The sequence below is a fragment of the Vulpes lagopus genome, chromosome 1, assembly GCF_018345385.1.
Source record: "Vulpes lagopus strain Blue_001 chromosome 1, ASM1834538v1, whole genome shotgun sequence".
NCBI classification, from domain to species: Eukaryota; Metazoa; Chordata; class Mammalia; order Carnivora; family Canidae; genus Vulpes; species Vulpes lagopus.
Window position 1 is genome coordinate 86,628,863 of NC_054824.1, and position 18,173 is coordinate 86,647,035.

The following is an 18,173-nucleotide window of genomic DNA, read 5'->3' on the forward strand; positions in this document are numbered from 1 at the left end:
GACCTGAGCCTAAAGTAGATGCTCAACAGCTGAGCCACCCAGGTGGCCCTATTTTCGTTCTTATTTTATATTTTCTTAATTTTAATATCTTATTAGTTTTGTAAAGTTGTTTTTAGTTTAAAAAAAAATATTTACCGTCAATAGAGGTACAGGCTAAATTAGACACTAGGTTTCTTTGTTTTGGTCTGGAACTTTATTTATTCTATTAATTACCCCTTGATAATCAGAAGTTCAGCCTGGCAAATAACAGATATATTAGATAGATATTATCTAATAGATAGATATTAGACTGATTAGATAGATAGATATTATAGATATTATATTAGATTAGATAGATATTATGACTGAATAAGCCTAAGGTAATAACTTCAAATTGAGATAGAATGATACAAGAGGTCCCAGGCCCTTCTGTGATAAAACAATTGGGAACTAGGTTTAAAGGTCCATCAAAGGGGCACCTGGGTGGCTCAGTGGTTGAGCGTCTGCTTTTGTCTTGGGATGTGATCCCAGGGTGCTAGGATTGAGTCTCGCAACAGGATTCCTAAGGGGATCCTGCTTCTCCCTCTGCCTATGTCTCTGCCTCTCCCTCTCTGTGTCTCTCATGAATAAATAAATAAAATCTTAAAAAAAAAAGGTCCGTCAAAAATGAAGCAAAGGAGAAGTCCAACAGGAACTGAAATGGGAAATTAATACCGGACTGAGCTCAAGTTATATATACCTTTCTCTGTACATCATAGCAAAGATCTCTCCCTGCAGTATGAAAGCTGGGGTTCTAGGATTTTGGGCAGCACTTACTGTCTGGTAGGTGATGACCAGCTGGATCACAGGCAGTGCATAAAACACAGCGATGGTGATGATGTTCCTAAGCAGGCAGAAACAACCGGAAATAGTTATTTCCAAATTAACAATGGAATCTTGGCTCAACTTTTAAAAAAAGAATCCTTCTACCCCATAACTCTTTAGTTAATTTGTAAAAGTAATTAGAGACTGATTACACAGTTCCTGTCTCTCCAGCATCCTACTACTGCAATCATTAGTAAACCTAAAAATAACACTTGCTTCTGCTTTACTCAAATTATGGATGAGGTCCATTGCTTTAGGATATTGTCTGATTAAAAGTGATCAGAGTGTAAGTAATGGGAGATGGATCACATGAAGGAGTGTGGCTCTCTTAGAGACCTCTTAGTTCCAAAACGATGGTCCCACTCTGAAATTCCATGGGGCCCCCCAGGCTCTTGCTTGCCTCAAATATTCGTATCCAAGTAAAAGGGAATCCTTCCAGAGGAAAGGAAGGGCGTGAGCTTGAGGGGAGGGGGGCCTCCTGCCAGGCAGATCAGCACCTCAGCTTGGAGAGAGGCTACCTCTGGGTGCTTGACCACCACAAGTCTATTTATCCCTGGCTGGGGTATCCTCTCCTCTCAGGGTGGTTTCCAGCTCCTCTGAGATGCTGTAGACCCTTAGTCCCTGAAATCACCGGCTCTTCTAAGAGCAAGGCCGGGTGAGAAGATGGAATATTAACATATTAAGAATATAAAGGCTCAAAAAAAAAAAAAAAAAAAAGAACATAAAGTCTCCAGTTTAGTGTGTCTCATGGAAAGTAGTGATGCGTTATTGCTATGTTGTCTTTCTGGAAATGGATTTGGTGTGCTACCTAAGCATATGGGATTTTACTACCATTCTCATTTTTACTTCATATGTATTTAATTTAGGGATGGCTGCCTTTTGTAGTTCATTTTTGTTTTTCTTATAGAACGTGACATGAATTATTAAACGGAAACTGGTGCCATAAGTGATTGTGGCTTTTACTCAGAAAACTCTCATTTTACTTAAAGGAACCATGGTCCTAGTAGTCATCTACTCACCAAAAATAAATCTTATATTTTTTGCTGACAATTCTCCGGTCCTTCCTGGACAGATCTGACAGGTAAAGGAACATCTAGGATACCAAATAAAAGAAGAATGCAAGACTGTACTTGGCTTTTTTTTTTTTCCCCAGAAAATACAAAGGAAAGCTTTACAAAATTTCAATCCAATTCCTCACTTAGGGATTAAAATTATTTAATAAAACTTTTCTTTCCATTTTTCCCCCCAAGACACTTTAATAAAAATCCAAGTATTTTCTCTGAAATCGTAAGAATTGGCTGATGCGGAAAACCTATGGGGGGGGGGAGGGCAGGGTCTCAACTGCTTCTTTTATCTCAGGAATTGGTTTTCGGTTTTCAGAGATGTCTACTCTGTGGTCCTCGAATGATAGGAGTGAAACTGGTTACTGGATACAACACAATAAATATATGCTGGAAAGAAACGAGCTTTACTCCTGAGGCCCGGTATGTGCACAACCAACGAGTTTTCCCGGGTATACCCCTAAGCGAATCTTTTCTTCCATCTGCTGGATCCCTTCCTCCTATATGGTCCTCAGTCAGCCACTTCAGACCCTGGGTGTTGCTGCTGTTGTTTTTTCAAGTTTTATTTACTTAGGTAATGTCTACCCCCAACGTGGGGCTTGAACTTACAAAGGGATCAAGAGTCCCATGCTCTTCCGACTGAGCCAGCCAGGTGCCCCCGGGCCCTGAAAACCCTGAGTAAATGCTCTACTCTCCTTGATGCTCTCACTTTCTCCCTCCAGAGAGAACTGCTAATTAGCAGGGTATTGCTTTTAGCTTGTAGTTATGTTTGATCTCAAAAGCCCTTAGGGAAGTCTGGTTTCCCTTGAAAGGAAAATAAAATAAAGGAAACTGAGGCTTGCTGGAGGTGTATTTGCTGAACTTTCAGTGCTTGTCAAGAGTATGGCCAGGCAGGGGTACCTTGGTCCGGATGACGTTCTTATCACTCTCAATGTCTGGCATGGTGTCGAAGTCACTCTCCTCCACGGAGCTGTCTGTGTCTGACTGGCACGTGTGCCCACCATCGGAGGAGGACACCTGCCTGCCAGGGCTGGAGCTTGACTCCTCTGAAACAGAGAAAACTCATCTGCCTTCCAAAGCTAGGAAAGACCCATGCAGCCCATTCCTCCTCTCTGCAAAAAGCACAGTGCTGACTCATTCTTGAAAATGTTGTGTTGGTAAAAATGAACTCCTTACCCACAACACATGTTCTTTCTCTCAATTCCTCCTCAATGGACTTCTAATTTTCCCCTTCTCCTATTTGTATATTTAAATTGTCTATGTCTAGGGCCAAATACATATCAAGAACATAAAGGCATCTGCTCTGTTAAGTATTTGGATGCAAAAAAAATAAGATTATGCTTATATGTCATGTTTCATATTTTAAAATATGAACATAAATATATAAACATATACATGCACAGTTATGTATAGCATCTACCGCATATACGTGTAAGCACACACATATCCAGCAGCTATACATTGCTTGTGGATCAAGTATTAATACAGTGAAATCCCCCACATGCCGTATCTATGATTACATAATGAGAACAACACTCTCGGGGAGAAGAAATCTTGTGTTCTCGTGAATGTTTCCCAGAGCAGATGGGAATTTGTGCAGCTTGATAAGCACATGAGCTGAGCCTACCTTCCGCTTTATTTCTTCTGTTCAGATAGTTAAAAAAAAAAAAAAAAAAAAAAAAAGCCCACAACAAACCCAGTTCTTGCAGAGCCAGAAATAAGTAGCCTGCACGAAGCCCACATGCTTCTCCAAGTTGCAGCACACCAGAGCAGGAATAAGGACTCCCAGCCCCTCTGCCCTGACATTTTAAGCGAACCATTCATAGACCCACAGGAATTCTGTGTCTTTCAGGCCGCACAATGAACACGGGGGGCTGTCGTGTGAATGACTAGGTTCAATTATGAAGTTGGCCAAAATGAGCAACTGTCAGGCTACAGCCATGTTCACCTGCAGCAGAGCCTTAGTCTTCTGATCGCCCTTACTCCACTGAAACCTGAGAATGAAACAGCTCGTCAATCGATGTCGGGCCCCCTGACCTCGACTCTGACACATTGTTCGTGCCCCAGACTCGGGCTGGGTTTGAAGACACCCCCATGGGGACCTTGGGAGTCAATGGCAACCACGGTAGGGCATTGTGCTCACATGTGGCTAGCACAGAAGAACAGAACTGGAGACAGAGCTGGAAGGAGCTTTCCAGATCACCCAACCAATGCATCTTATTAAAAAAAACAAAAACAAAAACAAAAACAAAAAAAAAAAGGAAAAAAAAACAAAAAGAAAAACAAGGACAATCTTACACGATGACTGCCTTGCCCACTCTCACAGCCAGTAGTGGCTGGAGGACCCTTTGTAGCCTACTCTCTGGAGAGTTAGGAAATACTTCAATGAATGGACTCATTGTAGGAAATACCTATTGCCCCGTAATTGCTTCCTTCAGGGGTGCTGGCAGCAATGGGACGTGATACCGCCGTATTTCCAGAGCCTATTAAAAAGAAACACAAAGAGGCAATGCTTTATGTGCACTTGCTGGGTAGTTTGAAGCATCAGGCCACATTTTAGGCTGATTGTTCTTCTTACTCTACTACAAGACGCGCTAGACTTGACCTGCAGGCCAAATCCTGTCTGCCACCTGTTTTTGTACAGCCCTTGAAGTAAGAATGGTTTCGAAAGAAGATTTCATGACAAAGTAAAAATGATATGAAACTCAGAGTTCAGTATTCATATCTAAAGTTCTATAGGAACACAGCCACAGTCATTGGGGTACATCTGTGGCTGCCTTTGGCTATAGCGACAGAGTTGAGCAGTTGTGACCGAGACGTCTAATGTATTTGCTCTTTGGCACTTTTTTTTTCCTTTGGCACTTTTCAGAGAAACCATCTTCTGGTTCCTGCCTGATGGGATTGCAGAATCACAAGAACAAAGGAGCACAGGTCCTGAAATCACTTCGAGGAAGGCCGCCACTGAACAGAAACATAGAGATAAACTTCTCTGATGAAAGCCCGGTCATTTGGAGGTTTTTCTTTTTTTCATTTCTTTTTTTTTTTTTTAAGATTCTATTTATGTATTCATGAGAGACACATAGAGAGAGGCAGAGACACAGTTAGAGGGAGAAGCAGGCCCCATGAGGGGAGCCTGATGCGGGACTCGATCCCGAGACCCCAGGATCACGCCCTGAGCCAAAGGCAGACACGCTCAACCGCTGAGCCACCAAGGTACCCCAATTTGAGGGTTTTTAAAATAGCATTTAGCAATACCCTGACTATTGGCAGGCTGAGCCCAGATAGAGAGGAAATTACTGCACTCCTTGGAGCAATAAATGATGACAACTGAGCTAAGGATATGGAAAAATATGAGATATTTTGAGATTTCTGGATCTGTTGCCAAATGTTTGTTGGCAGTGAGAGAGAAGCAGAATAAGATAATGCTCCTCAAACTTTTCCATTGAGGTACTCCTTGTAGCAGCACCGGGAGTGAACTCATTCCTCTGAGTCTGGCGGTGGCATCTGGAGCCAGGCCACCGCCAGCAGCAGAGAAAAATATCTCCCAACCATCTCCTTGGTTATCAGAGGAGATGCTACCATTGGCTTTGTCCGCCTCTGAGGATGAGGCAGGACTGAACAAGAAGAGGGGAAACCACGACTAAGTAGGGTTTCTAGGCCATCTCTCGGACTCTGACTTAATGCTACGGTATTTCCAGCAGCCACACTCGTCTGGGGAGATGCATGAGAATATTTCTTCACTGCCTCCTGAGCTTTGTCAAGGATCTGGGATATTGTCAGGCTGGTGGGAAGTTCGATATGGCCTCTCTCTTCTGAGGTGAGACTGCCTGTAGCACATGCAAGCAAGACACACTGTGAGTTAACTGGTCGGTCTCGTATACTGTTGCAGGGAAATACATGTTCAGTGAAGACACATAACTGAGGATATTCTATAACATCCTCACTGTGAATACATTTCCATTTCTTCATAGAAAATTCAGTTCGTTATTACACTCATGCTCCAGGACGTAACACGTAAAATGGAACCAAAGCCTCCAACAGTTCATCATTTGTCACAGCCAAACCGTCTCATCCAGCGCTTAGCCTTCCTCCCACCGGTGGGTAGTGAACACGTTAAAAAACAATCCTATTTGTGGGCTTTATCTGTTTTTTACCCTTTGTGTGTTCACTTTCTTCATGAAGAAAAAGAAATAAATCCCGAGTTCAAAATATTTAGCCAGGTGATGAAAGACGGCCTCTGGAGACTCAATTTCCTTCTCCTTTTGGTAGCTTAGCCAAGAGTTGGCTCAACTGGAAGGCCCCAGCAAGGCCTTTGGCTCACACAGCATTCCTGGCAGGCAAGGTTCTTCCCAGGCCCTCAGAATGCAGACTCCCTGGCACCGTCCCTAGGCCTGGAGATTCTCCGATATGTTTCTTATTACTTCAAGAAAGCAGACATTCCTTGGCCTTTCTTGGGCTCACCCATAAATATGTAACATGGTGTCGATACCGTCTCTGCTTTCATCCAACTTCAAGGCAGAGAAGTAAGTTATTTTCAGACTTCAAAGTTTGAGATACTATATTTTTGTGTGTGCAATACTAGTGTCAGATGGAGATGTTGTGTATGATTTGATTGACTCTTTGACCTAGGACAGACTTGGCCATAGTTCCAGCCCAGAGCTTTGCTGCAGTGACTACTAACTATAACAAGTTCCAATTACTATTCTCACCACCACTAGTACTGCTACCATAACTCATGTTCCCATTGCTGTTACTACTGCTGTGGTTGCTGATGCTACTACTACTACTACTACCGCTACTACTACTACTATACCCGGCTAGTGTTCACTGAAACTTCAGTGTATGTCAGACACCCTTTTAAGTTCTTTACAAGAATTTACTCTTTTAATTTTTCAACGGCCCTATGAGGTAGGTACTATTATCATCATTTTAAAATAACAAAAGGAAGGCATTGAGAGATTGAGTAATTTGCCAAGTCCTCCAGATAGATAGAGAGTGGTTCATTGTATTGGTTTCAGTTAAAACTTTTTTCTTTTCTTTCTTTCTTTTTTTTTTCTAGAGAGAGAGACAGAGTGTGAGTGTGAGTAGGGGAGGATCAGAAGGAAGAGAGAATCTTAAGCAAGTTCCATGCCCAGCATGGAGCACAGCATGGGGCTCAATCTCATGACCCTGAGATCATGACCTGAGCTGAAACCAAGAGTCAGATGTTTAACTAATTGGGCCACCAAGGTGCCCTAAAACTTCTTCTTTTTTAAATATTTAATTTATTTATTTGAGAGAGAGAGACAGAGAGAGAGAGAGCACGAGCATGAGTAGGGTGGGGGTGGGAGGGCAGAGGGAAAGGAGAAGCAGCCTCCCTGCTGAGCAGGGAACCTGATGTGGGGCTGTCCCAGGACCCAGACATCATGACCTGAGCCGAAGGCAGACCCTGTAACTGAGTGAGCCGCCCAGGTACCCCCAGAAGTTATCTTCTTAATTGAAAAATAATATAGGGATTTTCCTTCAAAATATGAACAACTGGCAGCAAGGGTATTACTTTTATGGAATGTCCAAGAATATCTTTCAAAAGAGACAAGAAATATAAGACTTATTTGCAAAAAAAAAAAAAAAAAGACTTATTTGCATCTCCACTTTAATAAACTGATACTTTAAAGAAGTATCTAAGCACAGCATTTGCTTTTTAGGTTGTCTGCTGCTGCTTGCTGATGATTCTCAGTTGGGTCATGTTAGTATCTTCCTTCCGTCTAGCTCACTGTGAGGAGTCTCACAGAAACTGTGTTGTGGTCTCATCTCAGGTGATGTGGTCTTTTCTATTTTTCTCCTTTCAAGCTTAAGCTCCCTCTTTTTAAAACTTTCTATTCAAGTATAATTAACATACATTGTTATATTAGTTCCAGGTGTACAACGTGATTCGACAATTCTATACCTTACTCCGTGCTTATCGTAAGTGTACTCTTAATCCCCATCACCCATTTCACCTGTCTCCTCACCTACCTCCCCTCTGGCAACCAGCAGTTTATTTTCTGTATTTAAAACCTGTTTTTTAATTCATCTTTTTTTTTTCTTTGTTCATTTTGTTTCTTAAATTCCACACAAGAGTGAAATCATATGGTACTTGTCTTCTCTGACTGACTTATTTCACTTAACATTATACCCTCTAGGTCCATCTATGTTGGTGCAAATGGCAAGATTTTATTCTTTTTTTATTATTTATTTATTTACTTATTTAATTTATTTTTTATTTTTTTTCATTTTTTTCATGGCTGAGTAATATTCTTTCTTTTTTAAAAAAGATTTATTTATTTTAGAGGGGGAGTGAGAGAGAGAGAGAGACAGCAGGGGAGAGGGACAGAGGGAGGAAATCCTGAAGCAGACTCTCTGCTGAGCATGGAGGTGGACTCAGAGCTCGATCTCACCACCCTGAGATCATGACCTGAGCTGAAACCAAGAGTTGGCCACTTAAAGGAATGAGCTCCCTGGGTAATATTCTTTTTTTTTTTCTAGTAGGAGAATTTATTTTATTTTATTTTTATTTTTTTAATAATTAATTTATTTTTTATTGGTGTTCAATTTGCTCCCTGGGTAATATTCTATTATATATATATATATATATATATATATACACACACGCACACATCTTTTTTATTCATCATCTACCTACACACGCTTGGGCTGCTTCCATGATTTGGTTATTATAAACAATGCTGCAAGAAACATAGGGGTACATATATCTTTTTGAATTAGTGTTTTAATTTTCTTTGGGGATTACATGGTAATTCTATTTTTCAATTTTTTTGATAAACCTCCATACCGTTTTCTACAATAGCTGCACCAGTGTGCATTCCTACCAACAGTGCATGAGTGTTCCTTTTTCTCCAAATCCTTACCAACACTTGTTATTTCCTGCCTTTTTGATTTTAGCCATTCTGACAGGGGTGAGGTGATGTCTCATTGTGGTTTTGATTTGCATTTTCCTGATGAAGAGTGATGTTGAGCATCTTTTCATGTGTCTGTTGGCCATTTCTATGTCTTCATTGGAGAAATGTCTGTTCATGTCTTCTGCCCATTTAAAAATTGGATTATTTGGGGTTTTTTGGTGTTGAATTATATAGATGCTTTATATATTTTGCATATAATCCCTTATTGAATAAATCATTTGCAAATATCTTCTCCCATTCAGTAAGTTGTCTTTTTGTTTTGTTGTTTTGTTGATGGTTTCCTTCGGTATGCAGAAACTTTTTATTTTGATGTAGTCCCAATAGTTTGTTTTTGCTTTTGTTTCTCTTCCCTGAGGAGACATATCTAATGTCACTCAGGCTGATGTCAAAGAGATTACTGCGTATGTTTTCTTCTAGAAATTTTATGGTTTTAGGTCTAACATTTAGTCTTTAATGTATTTTGAGTTTACTTTTGTATATGGTATAAGACAGTGGTCTGGTTTCATTCTTTTTTTTTTTTTTTTTTTTTTTTTGGTTTCATTCTTTTGCACGTAGTTGTCCAGTTTTCCCAACACCATTTGTTGAAGAGACTGTCTTTTTCCCATTGTATATTCTTGACTCCTTTGCAATAGATTAATTGACTATAAAAGCGTGGGCTTATTTCTGGGCTTTCTATCCTGTTCCATTGATCTATGTGTCTATTTTTGTGCCAGTACCATACTATTTTGATTACTACAGCTTTGTAGTATATCTTGAAGTCTAGGATTGATACCTCCAGTTTTGTCATCTTTTTCAAGACTACTTTTTATTCGGGGTCTCTTGTGGTTCCATATAAATCTTAGGATTATTTGTTCTAGTTCTGTGGAAAAAAGCTGCATCTTGATACAGATTAAGCCTGTAGTTTTAAGCTCTCTCTTTTTAACTGTTAACCTACGTCCTCTTATAAAGGTATAATTAAAAAATATCAAATGTGTAAATAGTAAGGGAAGAATGACACTAAAAATCAACCCAGAATTTTTGGCATTTTGGGGTTACTGAGAAGCCCTCTGCATTTTGGGGTTACTGAGAAGCCCTCTGCTGTGAGAAGTAGAAGTGCGCATAGGAAAATGCTTGAGTTTGGTTATGTATGGTAGGAGGTTGAAATGGTTTGTGGGAAGCAATGTTTTTGTGGGCGTAAACACAGGAGAAAAACCCCCACAATAGCTAAAATCAAAGCATACGAGTGAACAAAAACAATCACTGTTATGTTAGGTGAAACCTCATTAAAAAGCAAAAGCCAGCTGTGTGAGTCTGTTCAGACTTGGATGTGTTACTGATTTCTGTACTCAGCTCTGGCTTGTAAGCGAGCAAGCTGTGGTTTTGATGTAGTCGCTAGCTGCTGTTCTCACTCTGAGGCATCTGCAACACCAGTGGTTGGTTCCATGATGGACAAGAGCATCAAGATTGTCATGGGCAACACCATTGCCAGCATATAAAGATGTTTTACCTCTGTGGATGTCTACAGGCACAATTTAAGTATGAGACTGACCAACACTGGATGACAGTATTCTACTAATGTTTCTAATGCCTAAGGCCTTCACTGAATGCAAAAAACCAAAGCATTATCTCCCAAACTTCAAATATAATTGATGCTCCCGGAACGGGAGTTATATTTATATTTAACTCTGTGGTGTTTAGAAAGAATTAAACACAGAATATCAGTTTACAGGACAGGCCAAGCAAGATGTTCTGGCTGGGAATAAGCAAACATAACAAAGTTGTGAATGAGCTCATCTTAATGAAGAAACTTGTTCAGGCATCTTTTTTTCTGAACATGAACCCTTTGCCATCTGCTTACTTTACCAACGTTGAATAAAACACGCTTGCATGCTGGCTTTTTATGGCAAGTGCTCAGCGTGAGGAGAAAGACTTCCCTTCGTTTTGCACATGTTGGAATCTTTCAGGGACTTCATATTTATAACTGTCCTGCCTTCTTCTCTCTCTGGACTCAGGAAGTTGGAACCTGAAGAGGGAGTCAGAAATGATGTGAACTCACTGCCAAAAATTTCGGTTTATGCCAATGGGCTACCTATCCCCAAAGTCTTAAAAGTTGAGGAGGGAGTTCCAGTCCAAGATGGCAATGTGGGAAGACACTGAGCTCACCTCCTCCACAGACACACCGAATCTACACCTATTTATAAAGCAATTCCTCCTGAAGAACTGAGGACTGACTGAGCAGCTTTTGCACAACTAAAGATAGAATAGCAAGAAACACAAAGACACAGTAATGGAGGGCACTATGGGAACTGCAATTGGAGGGATAGTACTGAGGGACCAGGAGCAGATTTGTCTGTCTTGGGGCACAGACAAAAACCATGGTTTAAAAGGGCAACCAGAATGTAAAAGATCCAGTCTTTGAACTCAACCAGTGGTGGGAGAACTACTGCAACTCTCTGCTGGGAGGGGCTGGCCAGGGCCTCATGTCACCGTCCCCCTCCACCTGGATAGTGCACAGGGGAGCAGGGGCCAGGTGTCAGAGCTGGCCTGCCTCCTCAGTGCACATTGGTTTTAGGGCTTCTCTCTTCAGAAAGCTAAATAAACTTTAAATACAAATATAAATATGTATATAATGTATATGTGAAGCCTTTCTACTCTATTAAAATTCGCCACCAATGTTAAGCTTATCTATCAAAGAGAATGTTTGTGAGGAAAAAAAGCAAAAAAGACAGGCATCCTGAGTCCCCAATGACAAGTTGGGTAAAATCTCCTCTGTTTTGGCATTCCTTTTAACCTATCACTACTCCCCAGTTTCAGCGTGAAGAGGAAGAAACACAAGTCATGCTCACCTGGTCACTCTCATTGTCCCCACCCCACTGCCATCTTCTTCCCACCATCCTACTGCACTGAATGAAATGGGCTGCTTCTCTCTGGCAAGAGTTTTCCCTGCCTCCTCTTCTTGTGGTAGCCTCTGACCTCTCCCCTTCTCTGGCGTCACAATGGCACATGCAGTGCGATGAGATAACAAAAAATAAGTCTGGAGGTATTAAAAAAAAAAAAAGTTGAGGAGAGCATGAAGAAAACCACTAAAATAAAATTTCTGTCAAAGAAAAAGTGGCAGGAAAAGTCAAGGAAATTTGGAAGAAGAAGAGGCAGGGCTAGAGTTTGAGACCCACTGCCACAGAGACTGATGATGGCCTGTGCTCCTTGACTCCTCCAAACTCACACCGTTGGCCTTATTCCCTCTGGACCCTGCTCTTGGCCAAGAGCAGGATTCGTCAATGGTTCCATCCAGGGAAGGACTTGAATGGCCATTTGGTTCTTCAATCTAACAACCTGTCAGGTTTGTTTAGCTCTCTCACTTGAAGAAAGTGACCTTCTGGTATCACCAGGTTCCATGCTGACAGCTCGTGTGGCCCTGGAAGCCTGTGGGACACCCCCATTCACCTTTCTCTCGCGCTGTAACTGAATTTCTATACAGACTCTTGAACAATGATGGGAAATGTGGGATTTTTCCATTGACAGAGGAAATGTGTTTAGAGCACAGGGCCTTTCCTAGCAGCCCTCAGACTACCACAGAGGCCCCTGTCTTCAGTACTAAGTGGTGAGTGGAGAATACGGTGTCCGGCCCAACGTACCACAGTGAAAAAACAAAACAAAACAAAAAAAACAAACAAAAAACCCCCAAAAACCCCCAAAACCTTTCGTGGCCTGAAGCAGCTCTTTACCAACACTATTTCAACTTCAGCTGGCTCCACAGTCTTATCTCCGTCTTTATCTCATGAAGTATGAAAGATAGCTCTTTGTTTTATGGCACAGTTGGGGCCAACGTCAACATTTTTCCAATAGAATTTAAAGAAAGACCGGCAGGCAAATGAAAGAAAAACAAACACCAGGACGCTGACAGATCTTCCAAATGCAGCCTTCCTGTTGTCACAGAACTAACACAGGGCTGCCCACCCTCTGCTGGCCGGTAGGGCCTGGCTCCAGATCTTCCACCTCAAGCGCACGCGAAGTGAAAGCGTGAGGCCAAGCTCCTCGGATGTCTAGGTCCACACTGCTTTGGGTGGACCCCATGGGGAGTCTAATGGGATCCTCCTTCCCTTTCAGACGCTGCGCCTAGCATCTACTCTGGCTGCCAGCCCCCAGGGCATTTCCGGTAGCTCTGAGCACCCCTGAACTTCTGGTGGCCCCCACAATCACACTCACCCTGGCCCTTGGGTGACATTTCTCTATCCTTGCTCCTCGGCAAAGGTCCCTCCCCAGAATGTCTCACATTAGCTTTCAGAGACTGTCCCTCACTTGCTTCTGTCTCTTGCTCCAGGCTGGTTTCTCAATGCTCCATCTGATAGGCTTAAAAGAGTCGCTAACTGGTTCTTTCCTAGGGTGGAATGTGTCTTCTCTGCTCTTGTCCTCAGCATCTGGGTCTTGTCTCACTTGTCATGTGCATGTTTCCAAAGTAGCCTGTCTGCGTAACAAAGGCTCCTTATTTCTTCCCATTTCAAAGCCCTTTGTGGTGAAGCATCCCATTCCCTACTTCCTAACTAAGCTGGGATTCTGTTCAGGTAACCTCATCTGGCAGTCTGTGTGTTTAAGTCCGATATTCTCAATTGGGGGTAGAGATGGGGAGGGGTGGCATTTTGCCCCCAAGAGGACATGTGCCAATGCCTGGAGACATTTTTATTTGTCACCAGGAGGGAGTGTACTACTGGTTTCCAGTAGGTGGAGGTGCAAAAGGCAGTTAAACATCCTATAGTATATGGGTCAGCCCTAACAACAAAGAATTATCTGGCCTGTAATGTCAATAATGTTAAGTTTGAGAAACACAGGTCTTAGAGGAAGATGATCTCATCTTAGCTCTGTAAGTAGGCTTGATCCATCTGTAGATAAATCTACTCCTTTGCAGCGACTGATTTAACAATAAGCAAATAATCTGCTCTACACCAGTGAAACATGAGAAGTAATGGGAGCTTCTGAAAAAGTCCTTCCTTTTGGACATTGTGTGGTGAGAGTGTCATCCTGATTCACCTCCCCGCCAGCACTGGAAGCAAAGCAGAGTCGAAGGAATGGTGGGGAAAACGACCAGGGCCACTAGACTCAGTCAACCCTGAAGCCCACCCCTCTGCTCAGCCTACAAGGAGAGGAGCCTCTTTATTGTTTAAGCATGTTTTGAGGTCTATTTTGCTGTTATTTGCAGCCACATAAGTCCTAACTGATGCATCTTTACTCTTTCTTCCTTTCTCTTCACCTTCCTCCCTCCCTCCCTTCACTTCCTTTCCTCTTTCTTTCTTACTTTTTTTCTTTCTCTCTCTTTCTCTTTCTTTTTTCTTTCTTCTTTTTTTCTTTCTTTCATCCTTCATTCATTTTTGCTTGTCGCCTGAAGGGTACCTGTAGCTCTTAACTAATTTTCACAGCCTTCTTGATCTTGGACAATGATCTGGCTAAAGTCTCACCTCTTTCTACCTACACTTCACTGTTCAGGAAACTCTTCTGAACATGAAAATTCCTTTAATAATCATTACAATATAAACATGTTTTCACTCATACAGTAAAAATAACAGACCATCGTTTCACAGAGCATCAGTTGGATCTGACATATCAGGCTTTCTAAGTTCAACTAGGATCAAAATAAGAGCAACACTTGGAGAAGAAAAAGGATGAGATCCAGAGAGAAGACAAATTTATTTAAACAATTTATGAATACAAGGGAAAGTAGTACTTTGTATTTTAAAGATACTAGAGTGAGTGTCCTTTCGTAGTCTTTCATACTGCTAGTTGGATGTTATCAAAACCAATTGCATAGGTGGCTGGAAAAAATAAACATGCTGACATTGGGAAAAAACAAGTCAGAGGAAGGCTGGAGAAGCAGCCCTCCAGCACAGTGAGAATGTTCCTGCTGGGTGGGTGGGGGATCAATTTGTGTCTTTCTAATATTCTGTGGGCTCATTTAAATTACAGAAAAGACAGAACTAAACATCTGCTGCATGTGACTGAAAAATCAAGTCTTGTTTAATCGTTCCTTTACCAAATAATCACTCTATGCCAAATAATTCATGAACACTGAGTAACTAACTCACACTGATTTAGAGCTCAAAAATGAGGACATTTACAAAAGGTATACACTTCCAGTTATAAAATAAATACGTTCTGGGGATAAAAGGTGTGGCCTAGTGACTGTAGTTAATACAAATATTATATATTTGAAAGTTCCTAAGAGAGTAGATCTTACACGTTCTCATCACAAGAAAAAAAAGTTGTAACTATGTGTGTTGATAGATGTTAAGTAGACTTATCCTGGTGACCGTTTTTGCAATATATACAAATATCAAATCCTTGTGTTGTGCACCGGAAACTTATACAATGTTACATGTCAATCATTTCTGAATTAAAAAAATAAGGACATTTAATATTTTCTACGTTTTGATAAAAAGATCAGGTAACTGAATTCCTTTGTTTAAATTATCAGAGTGGAGGAAAAGACATATTACAATGGTCAAATAATAATCAGTTACTCCGGATTTCCCAAAGTTATTATACTCTTTATTATACTAACTAGTCTCAAATATTTCAGACTTAATATTTAAGCCTCTCTCTCAATTTGAGAAAAGTGAACTCTGTATCAGAGCTGACACAATAAATTCTTATTATTGTTCACAAGTCAGTTTTGGGATAACAGATGTGAACAATTTACATCCAAGAAAAGATTAAACTTAAAAAAAAAGATGCATGGCTTTAAGTGGGCTATGGGTAACTGCAAGGGATACTGTGAGCAAAGGTTCTTAGTATGAGCTCCATATCTCAGTAATTATCAACTACAAAGGCTGGTTCTCACTAGCTCTGCTTTCTCTAAAAAGTGCAGGTTAGATTACTCTGTGGGATAGGAACCAAGGGAGGCTTTGGAAATTACAAAAAGCAGAGAGACAAAAGAAGTACCAAATGGGATGTTGCCACATACTTGATATCTTTTGAATTTGAAACCAGGAGTTTTTCTTACCATCACTGGAACCAAAGCTTCCACGGATGGATTTTCTTTGAAACCTGTAAACAAACACACACACGTTTTTAAGAAGACAGTGAAAACCTCAGCATTTTACTTTTGTTCCGTATAGACTTTGGTGCAGAGTTGTCTGCTAGGATCTCTTAACAATGAGCCTTTGCAAAATAAATAAATAAATAAATAAATAAATAAATAAATAAATAAATAAATAAAACAAAACAAAACAATGAGTCTTTGCAAGTGGAGAAACTGGAATTCTGATACGTTGCTGGCGAGACTGTAAAATGGTTGGGCCACTTTAGAAAACTCTTCAGCAGTTCCTCAGAAAGCTATACATAGACTTACCTTATGACCCAATTCCACGCCTAGGCATGTATCTACATACATAAATTCATTAATTTATTTTCAGATTCATTTGTTTTCAGATAATTCACATATCATAAACTTCACTCTTTAGTGTGCACATTTCAATGAATTTTAATATGTTCACAAAACTGTGCAATCATCACTATTATTTAATTCTAGGGATCCCTGGGTGGCGCAGCGGTTTGGCGCCTGCCTTTTGCCCAGGGCGCGATCCTGGAGACCCGGGATCAAATCCCACGTTGGGCTCCCGGTGCATGGAGCCTGCTTTTCCCTCTGCCTGTGTCTCTGCCTCTCTCTCTCTGTGTGACTACCATAAATAAATAAAAATTAAAAAAAAAAAAGCACAAAAGTTTGGCAAATCGAACTTCAATAAAAAATATGTGTATATAAATTTTTTTTTTAATTTTTAAAAAGCACAAAAGTTTTGGGGCCCCTGGGTGGTGCAGCTGGTTAAGCACCCGACTCTTGGTTTTGATTCAGGTTGTGATCTCAGGGTCGTGAGACTGAGCCCCTTGTTGAGCTTCATGCACAGTGTGGAGCCTGCTGGAAATTTTCTCTCCCTCTCCCTCTGCCCTTCCTACTTTTGTTCCTCACACTCTCTCTCTTAAACAAAATAAATAAATCTTAAAAAAAATCATAAATGTTTTAACTTTGATGAGGTCTAGTTTATCTCTTTTTTTTCTTTTGTTATTTGTGCTTCTGGCGTCCTATCTAAGAAACTATTGCCTAATCCAAGATCACAAAAGATTTACACCTATGTTTTCTTCTAAGAGTTTTACAGATTTAGCTCTTATATTTATGCTCTTATATTTATAAGCTCTTATATTTATAAATTTTAAATTTTTAAATTTTTAGCTCTTATATTTATGCTCTTTTTGTTTTGAGTAAATTTTTTAAAAAAGATTTTATTTTTTTATTTTTAAAGTAATCTCAAGACCCAATGTGCACCTCAAACTCACCACCACACAATCAAGAGTTGCATGCTCTTCTGAGTGAGCCAGCCAGATGCCCTTTGAGTTAATTTTTTCATATGGTGTGAGGTAGGGGTAAAACTCTGTTCTTTTTCAGGTCAATACCCAGTTCTATCAATATCATTTGTTGAAAAGAACATCCTTTCTCCATTGAATTGTCTCAGTACCCTTGTCAAAAATAGATTGATTATAAATGTGAGGTTTTATTTCTGAACTCTCAATTCTATTCCATTGATTTATATGTCTTTGCAGAATTTTGATTATATAGTTTTGTAGTAAGTTTTGATATCAGGAAGCATAAGATCTCTAGTTTTGTTCTTTTATTTTTTTCATGACTACTTTATTATTATGGGTCCCTTCCATTTCCATATGAATTCTAGGATCAGTTTGTCAATTTCTACAAGAAAGTCAGGTGGGACTTTGATGCGGATTATTTTCAATCTGTAGATCAATTTGGGGAGTATTGTCATGTGTTTCAGTTTCTATCGCTGATGTACTAAATTATCACAAGCTTAATGGCTTAGAATGATAAAAATTTATTGCTTTACATCTCTGGATGTCATAATTCCAAAATACATCTTATGTAGTATCAAGCAGAGCTATATTCCTTCTGGAAGCTCTTGGGGGATTACCTTTTCCCTTCCTTGTCTAGTTCCTATAGGCTGCCTGCATTCCTCAACTCATGGCCTCTTCCTCCACCTTCCAAGTGCACTGCTCCAACCTCTGCTTCCATCATCACATCTCCTTCTTCTGCTCTTGACCTTCTTGCCTCCCTCTTACAAGGACTCTTGTCATTAGATTATACCCACATGGATAATCCAGAACAATCTCTATAACTTTATGACATCTATAAAATCTCTTTTGCCATGTACAGTAACATGTTCACAGGTTCTGGATATTAGGATGTGGACATCTTTTGGGGGCCATTATTTTACTACACCATCTGAACAATATTAAGTCTTCCAAACCATGAACAGGGGATGTCTTTCCATTTATTTAGGTCCTCTTTAATTTCTTTCAA

The 18,173-nt window shown here is 40.5% G+C and overlaps 1 protein-coding gene across 2 annotated transcripts in view; it reads right to left on the reverse strand.

The window, feature by feature from the left end:
- The window catches only part of SIDT1 (SID1 transmembrane family member 1), a 95,497-nt gene that overhangs the window by 21,147 nt on the left and 56,177 nt on the right, over nucleotides 1-18,173 (reverse strand). For both annotated transcript variants that reach the window (XM_041750794.1, XM_041750719.1), the window contains exons 10-14: nucleotides 15,813-15,856; nucleotides 4,316-4,387; nucleotides 2,805-2,950; nucleotides 1,863-1,936; nucleotides 796-862 (exon numbers count right to left, since the gene is read on the reverse strand). In XM_041750794.1, the coding sequence (XP_041606728.1) occupies nucleotides 796-862; nucleotides 1,863-1,936; nucleotides 2,805-2,950; nucleotides 4,316-4,387; nucleotides 15,813-15,856 (403 nt within the window). The remainder of the gene's footprint in view (nucleotides 1-795; nucleotides 863-1,862; nucleotides 1,937-2,804; nucleotides 2,951-4,315; nucleotides 4,388-15,812; nucleotides 15,857-18,173) is intronic.